The sequence below is a fragment of the Lithobates pipiens genome, unplaced genomic scaffold, assembly GCF_037356315.1.
Source record: "Lithobates pipiens isolate NorthernLeopardFrog02 unplaced genomic scaffold, aLitPip1_a1.2 Scaffold_16, whole genome shotgun sequence".
Taxonomy (NCBI): domain Eukaryota; kingdom Metazoa; phylum Chordata; class Amphibia; order Anura; family Ranidae; genus Lithobates; species Lithobates pipiens.
The window spans coordinates 124,674,205-124,699,163 of NW_027507748.1; the positions used below are offsets into that span (position 1 = coordinate 124,674,205).

General features: G+C 44.3%; 1 protein-coding gene across 5 annotated transcripts in view; it reads left to right on the forward strand.

Annotated features, from left to right (window-relative positions):
• Positions 1-24,959, forward strand: part of BLTP2 (bridge-like lipid transfer protein family member 2) — a 122,605-nt gene that overhangs the window by 80,091 nt on the left and 17,555 nt on the right. For all 5 annotated transcript variants that reach the window (XM_077480417.1, XM_077480418.1, XM_077480420.1 and 2 more), the window contains 10 exons: positions 1,102-1,396; positions 7,229-7,386; positions 9,549-9,755; positions 16,802-16,901; positions 16,991-17,173; positions 18,216-18,337; positions 19,964-20,119; positions 20,887-21,008; positions 21,384-21,564; positions 23,268-23,354. In XM_077480417.1, the coding sequence (XP_077336543.1) occupies positions 1,102-1,396; positions 7,229-7,386; positions 9,549-9,755; positions 16,802-16,901; positions 16,991-17,173; positions 18,216-18,337; positions 19,964-20,119; positions 20,887-21,008; positions 21,384-21,564; positions 23,268-23,354 (1,611 nt within the window). The remainder of the gene's footprint in view (positions 1-1,101; positions 1,397-7,228; positions 7,387-9,548; positions 9,756-16,801; positions 16,902-16,990; positions 17,174-18,215; positions 18,338-19,963; positions 20,120-20,886; positions 21,009-21,383; positions 21,565-23,267; positions 23,355-24,959) is intronic.

A 24,959-nucleotide genomic window follows, 5' to 3' on the forward strand; every position in this document is an offset into this window, starting at 1 on the left:
CTCTGAAGTGAAAGGTTTAGCTTGTTGCTGCCACCAGCTGTGTCCAGGCATGGATGGCTTACTACTCCTAAGGCCATGAAGACTTTCCCCTTACACCTGCTTTTCCAGTTATTTCTCAATGAAAATTTAAAGCATCCTGACAAGCTGTTTGCGTCTCTTAAACACGTATTAGTCTTGTATCCTTTTAGTGAGGATTTTGTGCAGAAGTGGTCTATTCCCACTATGGATCTGGCTGTGTCCTATTCTAGTAGAAGATGCATCTGTCTCCAGGGACCTAACCATAAGAGCTGTTTATCTCTGGTGAGCCCTGCCTATCCCCCAACCTGGGCTGTGACCTTACTTTGTCACATAATGTCTGATTGGGTACTGTCTAAGTTCAAAACTGAGGAATGCTGGTAGGAGGCGGCGCTATTCTGGGCTAGCTTACAGTTTTGTTCTTTTTTTATTTTTTTTTACTGGTGTTCAATCTCTCTGCTGAAGCTGAATATTCAGTATATATCACACAGTTTTAGGGCCCGTTGGCAGGTTTTTGTTCACATCACATCAACAAGTTTTGCATTCCCAAACAAGTCTATGGGAATGAATTCTAATGCCGCGTTCACACGACCGGACTTTTCGACATCAAAGGTCCCACGGAACGATTCCGGCGGACCATTCGATCGTGTGTGGGCTGCAGCGGACTTTTGATTTGCAAAAATCCAACAGACTTTACAAATGGAACATATTTCAAAAACCGACGCGAGGGCAGCTACTGGCTATGAACTTCCTTATTCTAGTCTGGTCATACGTCATCACGTTCGAATCCGTCGGACTTTGGTGTGATTGTGTGTGGCCAAGTCCGTTCATTCGGAAAGTCCATCAGAACTCTGCCGAAAGTCTGTCGGACCTAGTCCCTCGTAAAGTCTGGACGTGTGTACGCGGCATTAGTAAACTTAAAAGCCTCTGAAACTGATGCTATTGGCACAAGCCCAAAACAATCAAAACAGATCCTTACTGACTTTAACATTGTTTTATAGTAGAGTTATGGAGAAAATTTAGGCTTGTATATACAGAACCCCGTTTCTCCCTTTTCACTGTGTTTTTCAAACTTCTGATTGACAGGAACTGTCTCCTACTGGTGAAGAGAATGCTATCTACACCCATCGGCTGCACCTGGTTGACCTCAGGGCTTCTTGGACAACTCTTAACAGAGACATAGCTTTTGGTCTTTATGATGGCTATAAAAAAGCAGCAGTCCTGAAGCGCAATCTCTCCACAGAGGCCTTGAAAGGACTCAAAATTGATGCCCAGTTGCAGGCTAAGAAGCTGAAACGCAGCTCCTCGCGCAACTTTCCTTCTCCTAAACATGCCATACCACCTGTAGTTACTGGAAGGAGTGAGAGATCTCTATCAGGAGGTAAAATTTCTAGGTTGTCTGTTATGAGTTGTTGCACAACCCCAATTCCAAAATAGTTTGGATGCTGTGTAAACTCTACATAAAAACAGAATGCAATGATTTGCAAATCTCATAAATCCACATTCAATTTGCAGTAGAAAATATCAAATGTTTGGGGTCCATGCACACTGGCTTAAAAAGAGTTTAGCATTTTGCCTGTAAAAGCTACTAATGTTATCCAATGTGTCCATGCACATTAGGTCATTTAGAGGTAGGGGCGTCGCTAGGGGGTGGCTATTGGAGCTATTGCCCCGAATCTGGGGCCCATAGCCCCGAGTCTCTTGCCGCAGGGTCCCTGCCTTACCAGCGGGTCACGGGTGCAGCTGCTGCGGTGGGTGAGCTGGCTGCAAGAGACAGGCGGAGGAGATGAGAGAAGTGAGCGGGTGGACAAGCAGAGATGACATCTCTCTCCGCCCACTCCACATCAGCGCTCTTCACAGCCGGGCCTCTTCAATGTGGGAGCAAGGTGCGGCGGGGAGCAGAGAGATGACACCATCTCTCACTGTCCGCCACAGAAAGCACTCTTCCACCCTCACATCAAGGTGGAGTGAAGGTCACTTGCTTCCTGTCATCAGTAGAGCTCAACTTTGCAGCCACACACACCCTTGCTTTAGTGTCGGAGGTGCGGTGGGGAGCAGCAAGATGACATCATCTCTCACTGCCTGCCCCGCATCACCGCTCTCCTGCCCTCACTAAATGGACCAGTGCTGCCAGCAATGCAGTGTCAGTGCACATTTGGTGGCACTAGCTGGCATGGCAAGTGACAATCCACATCATTTGGCAAGTGACAATCCACATCATTTGGCAAGTGACAACCCACATCTGGCGGCTGGTGACTTTGCAAGTGACAATCTGCGAATGGTGGCAAGTGACAATCCACATCTGCTGCCAGGTGAAAGTGGCAAGTGACAATCCACATCTGGGATGAGGTGACTGTGGCAAGCAACATGCTGAATCTGGTGATAGGCGACGTTGGCAAGTGACACGCTGCATCTGGTGGCAGGAGATAGGGCAAGTGACACATCCAGGGCTCCCACTGATTCTGCGTTATGGTGAGTTGAACCACTTCATTATATTTTACAATGTAACAATAGAAACAATGCACCTCAATCACCCTGACACCATGGGGCCATGATGATTGAAGCACCAACACCAGCCATTGCCCACGAAATATGGCTTACCACCAGCGTGCCAGAAAAGGGCTCTAAATTCTCCTAAACGCTAGTACAAAACAGTACAAAATTAGCACTTCTATTTCTGCCAAGAGCAGTGTTATTTTTTAAGCCAGTGTTAATGAACTATTTAAGTGAGAAAATGTACCATTTAACCACTTTCAGACCAGACCATTTTGCTGGTAAATGACCAGAGGTCTTTTTACAATTTGGCACTGCGCTGCTTTAACTGGTAATTGCGCGGTCATGCAATGTTGTACCCAAACAAAATTTGCGTCCTTTTCTTCCCACAAATAGAGCTTTCTTTTGATGGTATTTGATTGCCTCTGCGATTTTTATTTTTTGCGATATAAACGTAAAAAGACCGCAAATTTTGAAAAAAAAATGATATTTTCTACTTTTTGTTATTAGAAAAATCCAATAAACTCAATTTTAGTCATACATTTAGGCCAAAATGTATTCAGCCACATGTCTTTGGTAAAAAAAAAGTCAATAATTGTATATTTATTGGTTTGCGCAAAAGTTGTCACATCTACAAACTAAGGTACGTTTTCTGGAATTTACGCAGCTTTTAGTTTACGACTGCCTATCTCATTTCTTGAGGTGCTAAAATGGCAGGGCAGTACAAAACCCCCCCAAATGACCCCATTTTGGAAAGTAGACCCCCTAAGGAAATTGATAAGTGGCATGTTGAGCCCATTGAATATTTTATTTTTTTGCCTCAAGCGATTGAATAATGACAAAAAATTTTTTTTTTTTTTTTTTACACAAAGTTGTCACTAAATGATATATTGCTCACACATGCTATGGGCATATGTGAAATGACACCCCAAAATAAATTCTGCTGCTTCTCCTGAGTACGGGGATACCACATATGTGGGACTTTTTGGGAGCCTAGCCACGTACGGGGCCCCGAAAACCAGCACCGCCTTCAGGCTTTCTAAGGGCATAAATTTTTGATTTCACTTCTCACTACCTATTACAGTTTTGAAGGCCATAAAATGCCAAGATGGCACAAAACCCCCACAAATGACCCCATTTTAGAAAGTAGACACCCCAAGCTATTTGCTGAGAGGCATGTTGAGTCCATGGAATATTTTATATTTTGCCACAAGTTGCGGGAAAATTACAAACTTTTTTTTTTTTTTCCACAAAGTTGTCACTAAATGATATATTGCTCACGCATGCCATGGGCATATGTGAAATGACACCCCAAAATAAATTCTGCTGCTTCTCCTGAGTACGGGGATACCACATATGTGGGACTTTTTGGGAGCCTAGCCGCGTACGGGGCCCCGAAAACCAAGCACCGCCTTCAGGCTTTCTAAGGGCGTTACAGTTTTGAAGGCCATAAAATGCCAAGATGGCACAAACCCCCCCCCAAATGACCCCATTTTGGAAAGTAGACACCCCTAAATTTAGGGGTACACTAGTAAGACTAGGTAATAAATGGCGGGTGCCCTGAAACTATAAAAAAATAACTAACCAACCAGCGTCACCTGTAACAGTTATATGGTGATCACTGGTGAAAGGGTTAACTAGGGGGCAATCAGGGGGCTTTATGCGGTAGTATATGGGGGTCCCTGGCGCTATAAAAAGCTGTGGCGAACCTAAATACCTACCTGCCTAACTAGCGTCACCTGTGACACTAATACAGCGATCAGAAAAACGATCCCTTATTAGGCTGGGTTCACACTGGAGCGATGCGGGAACGCCACGAATCCGCGGCGGGTTCCCGCATCGCATGCCTCCCGGCGGCAGTTCACACTGCCCTATGCAAACTGCTGGGAGTGTCAGTGAAATGTTAATGACACCCCCAGATCAGTTCGCATATCGCAGTGCGATCTGCAAACTCGGATCGCATGGTGTGAACACCCATGCGATCCGATTCTGCTGCGGGCCAAAAAAAGGGTCCCGTGCGAATTTGCGGCGGGTGCGATGCAAATTCAGCCATACTATCTGTATGGCTGAACTCGAATCGCACAGAGATCGGATGTGATTTGCACTGCAGTGCGGTGCGAATCACATTCGTTCTCATAAACCGCTGCAATGTTAACCCAGCCTTAGTGACACTGGCGACGGGGGGTGATCACAGGGTTAAACCTTTATTGGGGGGGTTAGGGGGGTACATTAGAACTAAAGGGGGCTAACCCTAACTGCCCTAACAGTTATTACAGTCACAAATGACACCAATGCAAAAAAAATAAAATAAAAAATTACATTGGTGTCACTGTGACTGGGGGGCAGGGGTAATTGGGGGGGTGATCGGGGGGGTGTGAGTGTGCCTGGCATGTTCTACTGTGTAGTGTCGTGTTGGTGCAACTCACCGATCCTCTCTCCTCGGTGTCGGAACGAAAAATACCGACACGGAGGAGAGATTACATCACTTCCTCTCCTGTGTTTACATTACAGGAGAGGAAGTGATGTGACAAAGGATTTCTATTCGTCGGGAGCGATCGCGAGGGGGTGGCCATGAATGAATGGCCGCCCCCTCATCCCGGATCGCTCCCGAACGAATACCGACCGCCGCAGGCACCGGGCGGGGGCCCGATCGGGCCCCCGACCCGCGGGAAGGCAAGGACGTACATGTAAGCCCTTATGCCTGCCCGTGCCATTCTGTCGACGTACATCGTCGTGCGGCGGTCGGGAAGTGGTTAAAGAAACAAAATAAGTAAATTTTGAAAATGATGGCAACAACATAACCCAAGAAAGTTGGGATGGGTCAACATAAAGCTGACGAAGTAAGTGATAGAAACAAGAAGAAGCTGGAAGAACATTCTGCAACTAATTACATTTATTGGCAACAGGTCAGAAATATGACCTGTGTTTTAGAGCAGCATATGCCCCCATCCAGACAATGTCTTTTTCAGGGAAGGCCTTCCAAATTTCACCAGGACAATGCTAAATCACATACTGCATCTATGACAACAGCATAGCTTTGTAGTAGAAGCGTCCGGGTGCTTAACTGGCCTGTCTGCAGTCCAGACCTTTCATCAATTGAAAATAAATGGTGCATCTTGAAACAAAAAGTATCACAAAGAAGACCCAGATGGGTTGGGTAGTTAGAATCTTATATCAGGCAAGACTGGGACAACAAAAATTCTCCCAAAAATACAGCAATTGGTCTCCACAGTTCCCAGACAGTTACAGAGTAGTGTTAAAAGAAGAGGGGGGCGCTACACTATGGTAAACATGGCCTTGTCCCAACTTTTTTCAGATGTGTTGCCATACATTTTTTTTTCTTAGGGAGGATAGATTATATATATATATATATATATATATATATATATATATATATAATATATATATAATTTTTTTTCTTCTTTTTGGTCCCTGCTTACCTAATGGTGGTATCTGCACATTTAAGATACTTAGCCATCCAGTGGATACAGCGTTCTCCCCCTGAGATCATCACATGCCCAGCCACAGCTCTGTCCTGCACCTCCATGTTCTCTCTGAGGTCATTGAGGTGGACATGCCTCTCCAAGAGGTGCCTACAGGCCTGCCCCCTCTTCCTGTTCTTGAATGAAATGATATGCCTCCTGGGATATTTGATGTACGTATCTTGGGAGACACAGCTTGCAGTGTGCACGTCATTTGCTTAAGACGAGTGACATGTATTGGGAGACGAGGTGGACTCTTAAAAAAAAAAAAAAGCAATGCCCTATTTCTGCAGAGCAAGAGAGAAGGGATGGACAGGCGGGATCATCTTCGCTGAAGGTCTGCTTTAAAATAGTACATTTTCTCAGTTTAAACATTTTATGGTTTCTATTGTCTATTGTGAATAAAATATGGGTTTATGAGATTTGCAAATCGTTGCATTCTGTTTTTATGTAGATTTTATACAGCGTCCCAACTTGTGGCAATTGGTTTGTAAACCGAGCATTTACAGTTTATAAAATGTATATTTGGGCCATAAAAGGTTTTTCTCTGTCCAGAGTTAAATACCTGCAACTAGGGTAACCTTTTTTTGTTTTTCTTTTTTAACCTGGTTCTATTGGTTTGAATGCCAGCTTGCAGCAAATATTAAGTGTACACTCTCCAAATCACGTAAAAGGGTAAGTCATTCAAAAAATAACGAATTTCTTTGAAAATGGCATTCAATTTAGTAATTTGGTTTCTGAATACTTTAGAGCATTAAAACAGCATTCGTTTTAGTCACTTGAAATCCCTCTAACAGAGCTGTAGTATATTGCTTTATGCTGTGCTATAGAGTATTTGCTTACTGCTGGATTCTCCCAGGATAAAGATTTTAGAATGAGCTTAGTTACAAAATGGCATGATGTAAACCCGTTGGTGTCATATCCAGGGTGGGATGTGAAACGGGGTCTCTGGGGTAACCCTACCTCTCCAAAAAAGCTGGTGAGTAATTGAGCTACATAGCGCTACACCCCATTCCCTCGTCAAAAATGTGCTATTGCTGCATTTGTACCTAAAGTGCATTAAAATCACCTAGCCCCCTCTTCAGAACTTTAGTGTGTGGTTGGTTTGTGCACAATGCACAGTCACTGCAGACAAGCGTGATGCTCAATGTATAAATGTAATAAATATTGGATTCCACATAGGGTTTGACTCCGTTGCAGCTGTATTCTTATTCATTTCTGTCCTTCTCCTTCTTTAGGAGCCGACATGCTACAGAAGTTGATTGAGGAAACGGATAAGTTTGTCGTTTTTACTGAAGAGGATTCTGGTGTGAGTGAGCAGTTATGTGGAAAAGCTGCCTGTCAGGACACGGACATCTATAATCACAACTGGCTTATTGAGCTGGTAAACTGTCAGGTAATGTTGTATTGCTGAATTTATCCTTTATAGAGCTTTAGTGCTATAAACTCAACTTGTAGAAAAAAAGTGCAATGGGGAGGGCAGCCTTAAAGTAACCTTGTGCTTTGTCTATGAAAGGAAAGCAATGTGTGCACTTAAAGTGGAGCTCCATCCAAAAGTGGAAGCTCTGCTTATCTGCCTCCTCCCCCCCTCTGGTGCAACATTTGGCACCTTTCTGGTGGGAGGGGGAGGGGGGGCAGTTACCATTTTTTGACGGGTACCCGCTCCCAGTTCTAGGTAATCACACCACAGAAGTTCGGCCCCCTTCTTCCCATCCAGCCAGGCCATTGACAAAGCGCGGTGTGCTTAGTGCATGTGCAGTAGGGAACCAGCAATAAAACTGCAAGACTTCAATCCCGGTTTCCCTTACAAGCAATGCCGGTGGCAGCACCTGAGAGACGATGGAAAAATCAGGTACTGACATTGGTGGTTATCCCTGGACAGGTAAGTGTCCTAATATTAAAAGTCAGCAGCTACAGTATTTGTAGCTGCTGACTTTTAATTTTTTTTTCTGAAGGACCTCCCCACCCTCCCCAGCTGTATATACTCTTCTTTTTTTTTTTTTTTTTTCACTCCCCCCTGCTCTGCTTGACCGCCTGAAGCAAAGAGAAACCCTGAGTTGCAGCTAAAGATTCTTTCAGCTTTCATGTTACTGTAAGGGATAGAAAACAGCTCCCTTAAGTGTAGTATAAGTATACAAGAACAACACGTTTATTCTGAAGATGAGCAACTCCCAAATAGAAGATCTTGAGCATAGCCTACTAGTGGTAGTATCACACTGTGTCCTTGGGTCAGTCCTGCTGTGGCTCTCCTGCAAGCCAGCAGGATGCTGCAGCCACGCTGGTGGTAACAAGCACTCCCCGGCTAGGTAGGCAGCTGCACAATGACACTCCAGTGACCGCTCGGGCGTGATCCCGGTCGTGACGTCAGGGGGGGGGGGAGTGACACGTGTTCGGAGCATGCATCTTGCTGGTTTGCCTGAGACCCACAGGGACACAGCGTAATACTAACACTGATATGCTATGCTCAAAATCCTCTATATGCGAGTTGTTCAACTTCACAATAAACGTGTTGTTCTTATACTACACTTAGTGGGCCCTGCTTTTTTTCCCCTTTGATATTCTAAAGAGCCACTTCTTATCTTTCAAGCTGACAGCCACTGTGTAGCCCTGGATGGTTTCTTCAAGGACTGTCCTTTGATTTTAAAGACAATGAAACGTCCCACACTCCGCTTGAGTGCCTTTGTCATATACCGCTTCCTCCCAGTCTGAATATAGATATCAGATATTCCAACCACTGACAACCACCAACTAGGCAGCACTTGTTTGCTTGCTCAACATGAATGGTTTATTGAAACACAGGTAATACTCTGGACAATTACCCTCCCTTGCATTCCAGGCAAGGGTAGACTGTCCAATCAGCAGGGAGAGCTGTTGGATGAATCCCTCCTCACAGCAAACACACCTACACATCCCATAATATCCAAGGCAGATAGAACAATGAAATACAGTCACAACCCGACCCAGCAAAGAGTACACAACAATATGAGAAAATATACTAATATATATATATATATATATATATATATATATATATATATATATATATTCAACATTCCTGTGTGGTTGTACAGTGAGTCCAATTAGTACAGATCAGACTGGATTTCTCGGTCACCCTGTGCCCCTATTAGAGTCACAGGGTGACTTAGACATAAGAGGTGCATGGGGAGCTGAAATGAGGGTTTCCTAATCTCCCCAATGGATTCTGGGTTCCATGGGCCCCCCCTGCCCAAAGTGACTCCTGTCCCAGACTGAATTTTATTTGACTTATTACAGCCCTCTAAGTTTTTTACTCCCCTTTCACTTACTTCTCATCTAGCTCAGTGCACCACTATTGTTCCCTTATGTTGCTGTGCTAGGGGCCTGAGCATCCAGCTCCCAATCGTCCAATTAATGTTTTGAAATTTGGATATTTTATAAAATTTGAATTGGCCATACTGGTCTTAACTGAAGTAAAAATATTTAAAAAAAGGCCTGATCTTGAACAACATTCCACCATTTACCATAAAAGAAATCCTAGCTTTCTATGCTCTCATACACATTGCACTTCTGGGTCTGCAGATGGTGCTTCGAGGAGCTGAGACAGAAGGCTGTGTGATTGTGTCTGCAGCAAAAGCCCAACTTTTGCAGTGCCAGCACCACCCATCCTGGTATGGAGACACTTTAAAGCAGAAAACATCTTGGACCTGCCAGCTTGACAGCATGCAGTACTTTGCTACTACCGAGAGCAGCCCGAATGAGGGAGAAGATGGCCAGTGCTGGTTGGAGGTAAGACTTTGTTCTAGTTATAGTTTTACTTGTGAGCATCATCTTCATTAGATATTCACATTACAGGTTATATGTCTTTAAAAGGTATGGGATCATTTTTTTATTTTACATTATCTTAATCCTGGTGAGCTGCTACTATGCAAAATGATATCCTGCCACCATTGATTATTTTCAATCCTTATGCTGCTAGCATTAATAAATAGATAGGAAAGTATATCGTATTTACTTTTTATTTTTTGTTTTTTACACTTTTTCAGTTACTTCTTGTTTTCCATGCCTAGGGAAATGATGTCGTACATCTCAGGAGTCTTGGTGTCAGATCACTGATTTATGGCATAAATCCCATAGTTTGTAGGTGCTCTAACGTTTTCACTCAGACCAATCATTATACATTGATTTTTTTTTTTTTATTATTAAAAAGATGCAGCATAATATTTTGGCCAAAGTTTTTGAAGAATTTTTTTATATTTTTATTTTTTTTATTGGATGTGTTTTATAGCAAAGTAAAAAATATTGTTTTCCTGAAAGACTTCCATGCCAGCATACGTTTGGGCTGCCCCGTCCTCACTCCTACCCCCACAAAACCCCACTCCCATAAATTTACAGGGTGAGTTTCTTTTTGGTCCTCAAAAAGCTGTGTGGATGTCAGGAGCGTCCTGTGGTATCCAGAAGTCTTCCAGGGTCACTGAGTGTTATGGCACATGTATCCAGAGGATGCCTGGACAAGCGGGAGGCCCAGCCATTGGCGGTTGTTTGCGCTGGTTGGATGCCCTATCAGCGGGTGACCAGCATGGTTGGTGCAGCTGCTGTTCCTTTCTCTGGTATCCAATCCCCCCTACGGATGCATCGATTGCCCTGTGGAAGAGGTCCAGGATACATAAGTATGCTTGGCTTGAAGTCAGCAGAAGGGACCAGATGCCATGCGGGCTGTTGGAGAGTAACTCCACTTATGTCTTCTTTTTTCTTTTCTTTTTTAAACAAAACTTTTTTATTCTTAAGTTGCTCTTTCGAAACCTACATTGACTATGTCAAATAGGTAAAGACAACACATATGACAGATTGTCCCAAACATAGATAAGGAGTGAGCAACAACAGGAGACATTACAGATATTGTGATCTTCAACTAAACCAACAATTAGCACTCAAGACCAGATGTAAAAATCAGTATTAAACACTTTGTCAGCCGTCGGATTGTGCAGAGTCTGGTGCTCTACAATAGAACATAACCTGTGTTTTCTATTTCCCTTATCTTCCTTTCTCCCTTCCTCTCTGGTATTCTTGGTGGGTTACTACCGCAGGAGCCTGTCCTTCACCAACTGCAGTGGGGCAAGGTTGCCAAATAAGGTTGAACTTTCATACAGCATTCCTGCGACAGTAAGCCAGTTGTTCCCTAAGGAGAAGGTAGTTGACATAATCCATTGTTTCCCAGTGGGAACCGTGGATACCATCTAGTATCAAGCTATGAGTTTTCTAGCCAGATATAGCAGTCTGGTGATCATGTAATACATTCCCTTCGGGTACATCTCTACATCTATTGCCCCTAGTAGGCACACTAGAGTCGGGGGTACAGGTATCTGGACAAGTTTGGAGATATAGTGGGACACCTCCACCCAATAACAGTGGAGTTTCAGGCATCTCCAAATGAAGTGTATGAAATCGCCCTGCTGCACCTTGCACTTTGGGCATAGGGGGGAGTCTCTCCAGCCCCAGCCATGAAGCTGTACAGGCGTCTGATAGGCTCTGTGCAGAATAAACAGTTGCGAGAGCTTATGGGAGGCCGAAAGAGAGACTGCGGGTATCGATTCTAAGGCCATGTCCCATTGTTCCCCATCTATATTGCCAATGTCATTCACCCCCCCCCCCCTCCCCCAGTTCATTTTAAGGAGACATGATCCAGCTAAGATATGCGTTTTTTGTTGAGTCTGCAGGGCATGTCTAAGTTGAAGATACTGGTAGAAATCTTTCGAGGGTAGCATGAATTTCGTGCATAATTGTTCATAGGTTTTCAGAATGGTCCCTGTGTAGATCTGCGTAAAGGACCAAATCACTTTCTGTCTCCAAGAAGAGAATCCCTGTAATCTATGTAATTCCAGGTATCTGGAATTGTTCCACAGAGGGGAAAACACTAGTGGGCCTTTGATAGAGCTTCCCGGAATGCCCGCCATACTTTCTTAAGGAGGTCTCCTGTTGGGGATGAAGAGGGGATACTCGGTATATCCATCTCCATATGGGAGGCAGCTTTCAGTACGGGGTTAGACATAGTCACCAATTTGGCTACAGGATCCCCACCTGCATCCCGACCCCACCCTGCCAATTGCTGAATTTGGGAGGCCAGTACTGCAAGTCCTCCCCGATCTTTCCCGTAAGTAAAAAGCTGATCCTAGCCTTTTTCTTCTTCCAGATTTGATCTCGCATCAGGAAGTCAACGCATTTGAACCATTTGTTATAAATCCACAGAGCTGTGGTGCCCATACCATTTTTATTAGATTCACCCTTCCCACCACCAGCTATTACGTTTTTCCCGCTGTCTATCCAGTAGTGGGCCCAAATTTAACCAAAGGCAGTCAGCAGGGTCTGGTGATACCATCACACCCAAATATCTAAAGTTACTCGCTATGGTAATTTGGCTCGCTCGCTCGCTCAGGTAGAGGATCTGTTAATGGGTCAAGGGGCACTAGGATTGACTTGGACCAATTAATGGTAAAAGCTGAAAACCCGCCATAGTCTATGACAATCCCCATTAATGCTCGCAATGAGGCAGCAGTATCCCCCAGATAAATTAGCGCGTCATCAGCATAGAGAGACACCTATTCCTCCAAGGGACCTCTGCAGAACGCCTCCACTCCAGACGTGTTACGGATCAGTATTGCCAGAGGTTCCATCACCAGAGTGAACAACAATGGGGATAGTGGACACCCCTGATGAGTGCCCCTATGCAACAAGAAAGGCAGGGAGAGCGTATTATTAATGCGAAGTCTGGCTCTGAGTGCTGAATAAAGAACTCTCACACACCTCTATGAAATGATCACCCAGACCAAACCTGGCCAATGTTTCCAGGAGGTATGGCCACTCAACACTGTCAAAAGCCTTTGCTGCATCCACAGAATCCGACAGAATGGCCCTACCTCCAGGATTATCTACTGGCACCTACAGGTTCATGAATAATGGCTGAATATTATCGGCAGTGGATCGGGTGGAAATAAACCCAGATTGGTCCCAATGGACCAGACCATCTATTACCTTGGAGAGTCTGGTGGACAGGACTCGAGCCAGTAGCTTAACGTCTGAGTTCAATAAAGAAATCGGACGATATGAATCCGGAAAAAGTCTGTCCTTACCTGACTTGGGAAGCACCACTAATGGCTTCCTGCATGTGATCTGGTAAACAACCCATCTCAACAGCCTCAGGCAGGGCCTGCAACAGGGGTGGAAGAAGAACATCGCCGTAGCGAGAGTATACCTCGGCTGGCAGACCGTCAGAGCCCGGAGATTTATGATGTGGGGCCCCCGCTAAAGCCTCTGTCAGCTCTTCCAGGGTAATTGGAAAGTTAATTGTATCTCTCAGCATCAGCAATCTGGGGAAAAGGACAATTTTGTAAGAACAGTGCTAACTCGGAGGAAGCATATCTAGTTTTGGAGGCAAACAAGTCAGTGTAGAAATGATGACAATCATTCCGTATATCAGGATTAAGGGTGTGTAGCTCCCCCACTGTGGACCGAATAGCTGAGATTGTGGAGGAGTCTCACTGTTCCCTATCCACTAGAGCCAAGAGGTGGCCAGTGTTTTCACGCCCCTCAAAATAGATCTGCTGGAGGAAGTATCTCTTCTTCTCTGCTGCGGACATTATTACGAAATTGTACAGGGATTGAGCCTCAGTCCAAGCCTCATGATTAGACTGAGTAGGATCAGTGACCATTGCCTGTTCTCTGCCCTGCAGCTCAGCGCATACACTATCCTTCCACTCCCCTGAACGCCTCTTGATACCTGTAATTTCCCAAATAAGGCAGCCCCTCAGGAATGCCTTGAGAGAGTCCCACACCACAGCCGCACTAGCGTAGTGTCTGTTAAATTGGAAGAACTCCATCAATGCACGCAAAATGTTGTCAGGGGATGGGAGCAATGTCAACCACTCTCCACAGTGGCTGACCCAAAGGTACCGTAACATCTAGCCTTACCCAAAAGGGGGAGTGAGAGTCGATGGGGTTCATATGCTGAATCCCATACACGATGCAGAAGCACCGCATTCCCAAGACCTAGGTCAATACGCCAGAGTCCATGTGTGGCTGAGTAGGCAGACTCGCATCTATCAGTACGTGCCTCTCGCCACACATCATGAAGTTCCAGTTCGGAGAGCAGGGAGGCAAAAATGGCTTTACCAGTGCAGACTTAGCAGGTCTTGGTGTCAGTGACAATCTATCTAGGTGTGGCTCCAAGGTGTTGTTAAAATCACCCAATGCCATCACCGGCACATCAGGATGCAATGCCATAAATAGAGCTAGTTTCTTAAGGGAGTCCACCGAGAAGGGCGGAGGTATATACATTGCTGCAATTATACATGTAAAACCATTTGACTTGCAGATCTGCCCTCTCTGTCAATCCGCTGCTGAATACACCCAAGTGAAACATTGACAGATATCAACACACTGACTCCTCCGGAGTAAGATAAGTGCATGGAGTGGAATTTGCAAGAACGCAGCAGATGGACAGAGTTAGGCTGCAGATGCATCTCCTGGAGACAGATCAAATGAGGCTGTAATCTACTGAAATATTAGAAAATTGCGCCCCTCTTAATTTTGTCCCCCATGCCTGTTCCATTCCATGACATAAATAACAAACCCTTCGGCGTGTTAGATAACATCCTGGACACGGTTGGAGATGGAGGAAAAGCTTAAGGGTTCTCCTCCTCCATAGGATTTAACTGCCACATTACCCAAATCAAGCTTTAGGCTGAGGTAAATCCTGTATGAACCTGAACATATCGGTCTCACCAAGAGACCAATGATGAGAGTCTTATGCCACCAAGTGGATGCTTGGATCATTGTTAGTGATGGTAAAACAATTAAATGTCACACCTGTGATGAGAAAGGAGTTAAGGGGAGAGAGGAAGGGAGAATTGCATGTACGAGGTCAGAGTTAGTACGGTTTTCGGCCAACTGGGCCCTAAGAAAACAAAAACATCCCCAAACGTATAGGGGAAAGATTCAGCGCAGGACCATCCTGGGGGGGGGGCACGAATGTAGCCCTGGGGCAAGGAACCAGTTTGTGCTACAGAACCAGAACTGAGGTAAAAGAACAGTTACTTTGTGCAATGTAGGGTAACCAAACTGCTAGAACTGTCCCCGCTGGGTTGCTAATTATCATGAAAAGCACCCATGAAACAAGGAAGATTACCGGAGACATCTCACTGTTCCTAAGGGGGGTTGTTGTGCCAGGTACTGTTCCTCTGTCGAGCCAGTGCACTTCAGCCACAGGATGTTCAAAGTGTGAGGTGCCATTGGCAATGACCTTCAGCTTTGCAGGATAGAGCATTAAGTATTGGACGTTGAGGGGACACAGTCTATTCTTTATATCCATGAATTTGGGTCTCTCCTGCTATACCTCTGCCGAAAAATCTGGAAATAGGGAAACTTTGCCGTTGTCCATTTTCAGGATACCAGCTGCTCTAGCTTTATTCAGTATGGCATCTCTGTCTTTGTAATTCAGAAGATGGAACAAAAAGGGGCACGGTGGTACACCCTGTTGTGGTGGCCTCATTGGGACCCGGTACGCCCTCTCCACCGTGAACATAGACGAAAATGCGTCTCGGCCAAAGGTGTTTGACATCTCTCTGCAGAGGCTGCCACTAATCCTCTAATGTACCAAGGCGTCCCTCCAGAGCAGAGGTGCACTCCCGCATTTTCTGCATGTCATGCCTGATTAGGGATATTTCAACCTTCATACCCTTCACCTCCCTTGTTAGATTAGCAGTAGAAGAGCTGCAGGTGGTCACTGCAGTAAAAATGTCACTTAATGTGGGCTCAGGGTCAGCACTGTCTCGCTGGGACACTGCCGCCATATTGGAGGCTTGAGGCCCAGTACTCACATGAGCTGTGGCCTGCATGTCATCCAGGAGCCCATATCAGCTTCCAGAAGCCCTTCTCCCAGATCAGTCAGCCGATGCTATAAAATATATGATAATAACTTAAATGAAACCATATGGACATGACTATGCTCTGGGTGATCAATGTGCATTGCAGCATTTTTTCTGAGTTTGGTGCAGTTGCCTTCCTTTGCTTTTTTTCTGTCCTGAACAAATAACTATTTAAAGCGTTTGATAACCACAAAAAAAATATATTCATCCTGTTTCCTTAAAGCATGTTATACAGCACAGTTCCTGTGCTGTTTAATTTGGCCCCCCGTATCACCTGAAATTACCTGGGTGATCCTGGCCGACTATACCCTCCCTCCTGTAAACTGACCACGATAATCAGGGCTGCTCATACCGTGGTCAGAGTACGTGCCTCCATCATCCGCAGCCTGCTCTCCTGTGTCTCCCTATGTCTCCCCCCCCCCCCCCTCTGCTCTCCCCTCTCTGCCTGTCAGGTCCCCGATCCACCTAACCTGCTCTAAATATAACAGCGGTATGTGCAATCCCCCCCCCCCTAACCTTCCTCTCAGTGTTCTGGGACACGTTAGCGCATGAGTAAGCTCGAAACCTGTCACAGGCAGGTGCCCACAGCTAATTTGCTAGTGGCGAGAACCCGAGCACTATTAAAGAACTAGCCCTGGTGAGGATTGCACTGGATCCCTGGACAGGGCTGTTTTTATATTAAAAGTCAGCAACTACAGTTTTTGTATCTGCCGACTTTTAATTTTTACACAGGAGACTGGAGATCTTATAAAGTCACTTTAATAAGGAAGTCCCAGAATTGCGGAACCAGTCGTTTTCAGCTCATTTAATTTTTTTCTGTGATGTGTGGCTTTTTATAGGTTTTGCTGTGCAGCCTTTTCACTTAGAGCTTTTCATTGTCAATGGAAAATATAGTATCTGCTCATTCCCTTTTAGGTGAAAAACATTGAGGAACACCGTCACAGGAATCTGGACACTGTGCAAGAGCTGATGGAGAGTGGTCAGGCTGTTGGAGGCATGGTCAACACAACTACAGGTCAGAACCATATTAACACTTTTTATTGCTATGTAATAAAATGAAAAACTTTTAAATCCATTTCTTCTGTTTGTCTATCCATATAACAGACTGCAATCAGCCGACGGAAGCCCACCAAAACCAGCAGGTCCAGAGAATAATCTCCCGTTGTAATTGCCATATGTATTACATCAGCTACAGTCATGATATTGACCCAGAGCTGGCTCTGCAGATCAAACCACCTTCAACACCTTCACACCCAGAGAAGGAAGACTTACTCAAAGGACAAGAAGGTATGTTTTCAATTTTTTTGTGCAAGGTACTAGATTTCAATGCTTTGGAAAAAGCCTGTGTTTTTTGCAGTGTTTTGATGGCAAGAGAGCCTGATAAGAAGAATGCCGTGTTTCCAGACATCCAAATTTGTATTAATCTACTGAATTGTTATATAGAAAATGAAGAAGGGGAAGATGTTTGTTGCTTAAAGAGTTTGTTAACCCCCCCAAAAAAAACAGATCATGTTACCTTAAAACATGTTATACAGCACAGGGCTAGTGCTGTGCCATTTGGCCCCCTGTAACACCTGTAATAGGTGTCTAAACCGGCCTAGCTATACCCTTCCCCTGTACACTGACTCCGATATATCAGGGCTGCTGAGCCCTGACAACTTGGCGTTCGTGACTCTGTCAGCCTATGCTATCTGTCTCCTCTCCTCCATCCTCCCCATGCACCCCCTCCCCCCCAAACTCTTGCTGCTTTCATATTTAATGTTAAGCTCCCATCCCCTCCGTTTTATAACAATAAGTTCCTCTGTGTCTGTGTTGTAAAATAGATGTGCTTATCTGTACCAATAACAGCGTTTTCCTGCGATCATGTGACTCCTTGGCTCTGCCTCTCTTCCCCGTCTGACGTAAACGGCAGTACTCGGCCTGGCTGCTGGAACTGTGAGACCCCTTTCACACTGGGGCGTTTTTGCAGGCGTTTTTCAGGCGCTTTAGCGTTAAAAAAAGCGCATGTAAAGCACTTGAAAAAAGCTTCATCTGCAATCCCAATGTGAAAGTCCAAGTGCTTTAAGAGCCCTTTTACACTGTTTTGCACATGTACAATGTTTGGATTTGTCAAAGTGCAGAGATTGTAACCAGCAAATGTAATGTATTTATCCTCGTTGCAAGCATAATACTGACAAGTTAGTAGAATTATTTTTATTAACTCGACCAGCGTTGCTATTTTTTTTTTTTTTTTTTAAGCACAAATGGTCTTTTCCTGTTTGTATGTGCTAGTGTGTGACATAATGTATAATGTGTGCAACCAAAAATTGTGTTTATGTATTATGTGTAGCTGCTGCAGATACATTTACCCTTAAACACCAACACCTGGAGATCTCCACAAATCCAGCACAGTATGCCATGATCCTGGACATAGTCAACAACTTGCTTCTACATGTGGAGCCAAAGCGTAAGGTGCGTGAGTGTTTTTATTATTAGAGCCCGAGACAATGGCTTTGTAGGGAATTTCCTCACTGCACACCATGGCATTACCTGTTCCAAGTAAACCCATTTAAAGGGTAATGCCACTTTAGTGGGGAAAAAAATAGCGTTGTAAAAAAATGAATATAGCATATGCAGTAGCTGAACAAGTCATATTGTAATTGATGGTTATTAAAAATTTAGATTTTGTTTTCAATTTGCAGCTCTGTAATTTTCTGTAAAATAAAATGCAATATGCCATAAACCTGGAGGCAATCTGTACACAGATGATGTACAGAATTCACCCTGCCCCCAGATATGTAATTTTGTGCTTGTGCGATTGGCTTACCGATTTCCCCAAAAGTCTGCACTAAGATACAATCAGACTTTGGGCATTTCCTGCAACAAAAATTTCCTTTTTTGTGAGATACTCCAAAAGGGAAATCACTTCTGAGGATGCAGACCTTGCCACTTTCCTTAATACCTCGATGGATGTTTATTTTAGAGCTCCATTACACTCACTTTCCACATGGACACAGAGAAACAAACAGCTATTTTTTTCAGAATAACAAAAGAGCAGTCTGCACCAAAGTTTTTTTTTAAATCCCTGCACTGTAAATAGATCACAGAGAACAAAAATTGAGTCACTCTTTAAGGAACGGACACGTTTACTAGATTGGAACAAACTAACTACCGTATATACTCAAGTATAACCTGAGATTTTCAGCCTCTTTTTTGAGGCTGAAAGTGCCCCCCTCGGCTTATACTCGAGTCATCGCCGTCTGCCTGCCCGATCAGCGTGTCGTGCAGACAGACGGCGGCCATTCTACTATTCAAAAGCCGCGCCTCCCTGTCTGTGATAGGCGGAACACTCAATTTCCCAGCAGTCAGTGTTCCGCCTATCACGGACATCCGCTCATTCTCATACTACGGACGAGGATGAGAGGATGTCCGTGATAGGTGGAACACTGACTGCTGGGAAATTGAGTGTTCCGCCTATCACAGACAGGGAGGCGCGGCTTTTGAACAGAGGAATGGCCGCCGTCTGTCAGACGAGGAGAGCATGGCACACAGAGGCTGCAGATTGGCACAGGTAGGCAGGGACGGACGGGACACAGGGACGGACGGGACACAGGGACGGACGGGACACAGGGACGGACGGGACACAGGGACGGACGGGACACAGGGACGGACGGGACACAGGGACGGACGGGACACAGGGACGGACGGGACACAGGGACGGACGGGACACAGGGACGGACGGGACACAGGGACGGATGGGACACAGGGACGGACGGGACACAGGAATGGACACAGGGATGTCTCACCCTCGGCTTATACACGAGTCAATAAGTTTCCCAGTTTTTTTGTGGTAAATTGGGGGCCTCGGCTTATATTCGGATCGACCTATACTCGAGTATATACGGTATGAAGCATTTTAAGTGCATTCATTTAACTTTTAGTCCTGCTTGGCTAATTTTTAGTCCTGCTTGGCAGAGCAGCACAATGCAGTTAGAAGTGGGCTACAAGACTACTATAATTACAAAGAAATGAATCAAATGTATTTACGAATATAAATGAACACAGTGACATTCTGTTTTTTGTTCTCACCAACCTTAGGAGCATAGTGAGAAAAAGCAGAGAGTGCGTTTCCAGCTAGAGATTTCCAGTAACCCCGAGGAGCAGCGCAGCAGTATCTTGCACCTCCAGGAAGCTGTCCGACAACATGTGGTGCAAATCCGCCTACTGGAGAAGCAGATGTACTCTATAATGAAGGTTCAAATCACTATTTGTTACCTGGGAACACAATTATCAAGTCATGCTAACTGGAAACTGTTTTAAAGCATACTTCTCAGCTTAAATATAAACTGGCAGTTGGAAATGAATGTGTAGTATTCCAAAACCCATGAAAAACAACAATTCTGACTAGCCCCCTTCCCCTTCCTGCTGCTCCAAACTTGTGATGAGTGCCCTGAATAATAATAAAGCGTGAGCGTTGCTGGCCCAAACCATCTGGAAAACATCCCATAGTATAGACAAAATATTTCCTGTTGCAAATTTATGTGCTCTAAAGCCCAGATGATTTTTATTTTTTATTTAAAAAGCCTGTATAAGAGTTCTAATATCTGCCCACCTTTTATTTCTTTTTGTGACACGGTGCAGAAAAAATGGTGGGAGTACAGCTGTGGCCAAAAGTTTTGAAGAAATGTGCCTTCCTCTGCCCCAGAGGCACTAAAAACCTTAGTCGTACAGGGGTTAGACATAGCCTTAGAATATTGTGCTACTTTGCAGAAATGTCTGCAAGGCCATTGTACTAGTTTGTTCACCTTTTTGCAGATATGAATTTTAAAACACGTGTTTCTTTACAGTCTTATTTAAAACCTTAGGTGGGCATCCGATGCTTGGATTGGTGCCCAGTTAGTTTCTTGCATTTATGATGCATATCGATCATTGACTCATGTAGTTTGCTGTTTGCCAGTGCAATAAACTCCCTCTGCATCCTCCATAATAGTAACTAAAGAACAAAACGTGGTCTATTTCAGCGGCTGCATGATGAGAGTAAAAATGATATGCTGCATGAACAGCACCAGAAGCTTCAGACTCAGCTTTGCCAAGAGAAGATGGACTTGCAGCAGAAGAGTGAGGAGCTGAACATCCTTATTAGGTAATTAATTTTTAACAAGAAGCAAGATTTCTGTGTTTTCTAGTATCTTTTAGGCATGTAAGGTAACATTTGAAACTATTTGTCAGTACACCATCACAACCTTTGTAGTTACTGAGTACAACCTATTTTTTTTTTTTTTAAAGATTACTGCCCTACTCCTGTTTTATGTGTTAAACATAATCTGATATTCTGCTTTTCTCGCCAGTCTACTAGTAAAGTTCACATGAATGCCCTTGTTGTTTATTTTTTGGGGTGCAATACTTAAAGAAGAGTGTAAAGCCAAATGACTTGCAATATGACTAAAATGTCCCCCCTAAGTGAAATAGCATAAACTCAATTTCTGTTTAGGTAACATAATGGTGGCTTATATTTTAGGTGTTTCAAAGACTTCCAACTGCAAAGAGCAAACAAAATGGAGTTGCGTAAACAGCCAGAGGATGTAAGCGTGGTTCGTCGCACAGAATTCTATTTTGCACAGGCGCGGTGGCGCCTCACTGAGCAGGATGGACAGCTCGGCATTGCAGAGTTGGAGCTGCAGAGGTTCCTCTATAGCAAGGTTAGAGCAAACATTAACCTGTTGCCACCTGTGTATCACTGCGGTAGAAAAAGGATGCATTTAATGTCCACATGTGTGTCACTGAGCAACCAGTTTTTTTGTGTTCTGTGCCAAGAGTGTGTTCACTGCATGCTTCCAGCACAGAGACTGAGCTGTCGGACAATTCTCGGTCCCCACTAACAATTGGTAGCTGGTGGGACTGGCTCCAGATCATGTGACTACTATGACAATCAGCGGTCACATGATCGCTGATCCTTCATGTCTTCTTGCGTGCTCAGAACCATTTAAAGTGACACCGGGTTGGATGGGAAGAGGTTTAATTCCCTATTTTCCTTCCATTAAGGCTTTTAAGTGGAACGTAAATGTTATCATTTCTGTTTATCTGTGAAAGTGGAAAATATATTGTGCATTTTATATAGAGAGCTTCTGGAATTGGCTATATTGTGTACAGATGGCCAAACCCACACAAGTCAGTCTGGTAGTGTGCATACCTTATCCACTGACCAATATTGTGGATAATTTGGTCACTTACTGTTTTTCCTTCTGAAATAAGCTGGCGCTTCATTTGCCTAGGTATGCTTTAGAATTCTGAGCATCTATAAACCGACATCTTGAGGAACCATATTTTACTGTATTTGTTCACCTTTGGAACATGCTACATGTTCTGCCCATATTGTGGGTGAAACTTGTAACATGTGCCAGCTCCAGCCTCCCCCCCCCCCCACTTCCTGTGTGACAGCAGACGGGGATTCTTCTCCCTGCACCCACTGTCACTTTTTAAAAAATAGTGAGGCTGTGCAAAACTCAACCCACACAGTCACAGATTCCTGTGAATGCATAAACTACAAATTCCTCTGCTGCAGACAGATTTGTAGTTTGAGTGAACTGTGGGCTGATCACGCCTGTAGTTTATTTACACTGCCTACAGCTCTGAAAACAAAATGACAGCCCATACAGTGGTACGGACAACAACAGAGTTGTATGCAGTGTGTGGAGGAGCCTGATATCGCACTAGTGATCTGCTGATCGTGAGTGCAATACTTTGCAGGCTCCTGTTCTAAAAAATAATAAATGCACATTTTTTTACCTGAAAAAAAAAGTGCATTTATAATTTTTTATGGAAAGGTGAACTCGGCCTTTAACTTGGCAGGTAGGGGCTGTCTAACTGTCCTTTTGATATCCAGCATCAATCTAACAATGAAAGTTCTAAGTAAATACAAATGGCTGCCTGTAGCAGCTTCTACAACTTAGACTAGTATGAATTGGCATGGTATCTCTAAGGAATGAATGTGATAATTATATTACCATTTGGGTTCATTATTTTCCTTTTCATATATTGAAGGACTTAGCATTGTGAATCAGAAGCACTGCCAGTTTGAAAAATAACAGTACCAAAATTGGCCCAGCCTTTGAAACACATTACCTTGACCAGGGTTTCCTCTGTGTTGTGCTCTTGACAATTAGTTTATCCCCGAACCTATTAATTCCTCTCTCTGTCTTCTTACCGCACTCACATGAATGTGCTAGATGTCTGCCCTGCCCCGTTCTATGTTCTCTTGCTTTAAAATCAGTGTTAATCTTCTCCCTACAGGTAGTAGGGCACCAGGCTGGTTCTGGGTTAGAAGTTTAATAGAATATAGCGTAATCTGCAGTTGTTTGTCTCCTCAGGTAAACAAATGAGTTATTTTTTTTATTTTTTTTAGGTAAATAAGTCTGATGATACAGCTGAACATCTCTTGGAGTTGGGTTGGTTCACCATGAACAATCTGCTACCAAATGCAGTTTACAAGGTAAGGATCTCGGACCTGCTTCTTAACCATTTAGCTTTATCCGGTAGGTTCATCTAAGACATTTTAAACAGTCTTAAAGGGATTCTCTGGGGTCTCCTCATGTGTAAGTCTGCTGCCGAAAGGGGAGAGATGTGACGGGAGTCATTTTGGGCGGGGCTCGTGGAACCCAGAATCATGGTTGGTGCTCCTGGCCCCTCCTCCCTGTCCAGTGCCTCCATGGGAAGTCACTTCACACCCAAGCCCCGCTACTGCATCCATTGACACAGACAGCGGGACTCTACCCCACTTCCTTGTCACTGGCTTTGATTGACAGCACCAGTAGCCAATGGCTCCTGGTGCCCCAGCAAGGGGGGGGGGGGTGGACACCTGAACATTTTTTTACCTTGATGAAAGGAATGCATTAAGGTAAAAAATGCTTAGGCTTTACAACCACTTTAAGCTTTTTTAAAGGGGAGCTGCATGGCCAATATTCGATCTACCATTGCTGCATTTTCTTCTGAAACTGCTAGTTGCCTGACTGTCAAACTGCTCCAATGTCTTCATTTATTTGAGTAACTGAACTGGAATAAGTATGCAGTTCCAGTGTTTGCACTTCACTACTGCATACTAATGAAGTAACTCAAAAAGTATTGGAGCCATAGATGAGCAGGCTGATGTAATTTAAAGTGGAAGAAAAGCCTAACATCTGTTCTTAAAGATGTTCCCTCCCCCCTCCTCCTGCCTAATCTGTAAAAAAAGATCTGTATGCTTGCCTATTTTTAATCAAGTCTGGTCACCTGATCCCACAGCTCTATCTCTTCTGTCTCAGTGAGTGGCTCCTGCAGGGGAGATGAGGGAGCGCCAACAACAGCTGGGACATGGGACTCTATAGACGACTTCAGAAATGCCCAGCCATTGCTGAGCACTAACTGTCCAAAGCTGAATCACATTTCTGTGGTGGATTAAATATAGCTGCGTATTAATATTTTTATATATAATATATATTAGGCAGGATTGGTAGAAGGTATGTGTGTGTGGGGGGGGGGGGGGGGGGATTTTTCTTTAAGAATAGTTAGACTTTGGCTTTTCTTCCACTTTAAGGATGATGTTAGCAAAGGCAGCTTACAGATTTTTGTATCTTAATAGGTTTACTGTAAAATATAACAGTTTTAATGTTAATTTTTTGGAGTGCCATGTTCAAGCTCATCCTGTGTGAATGTACCCTGCAGTTTCTATTCACTCTTGTGGAGGCTTAGTACTCTTTTAAGGCTGGTTCACACCAGCCAGCAGTGTGGGAAAGGTGCGTTCTATGCATGTTAACCTATGCCGCATTGAAAATGCACTGCCTCTGCTGCGGGTGCCAATACATTGTTAATAGTACCCCAATTGCAGATTGCAAATGCAGTGCGTTTGCCTGCACCTGATCGCATGGTACCATAGTGCCATATGTTTTGGTGTGATCAGGTATGATTTGCAGCTCATTGAGATAAATGGGCTGCAATATTGCACCACACTGCATTGTACAGGAATGCGCGTTCATTCGAATGGACAGTGCACCTCACTGGATCGCACAAAAAGTAGGGCATGGACTACTTTGCAAAAACTCACTGCACCAAATCGCATTAT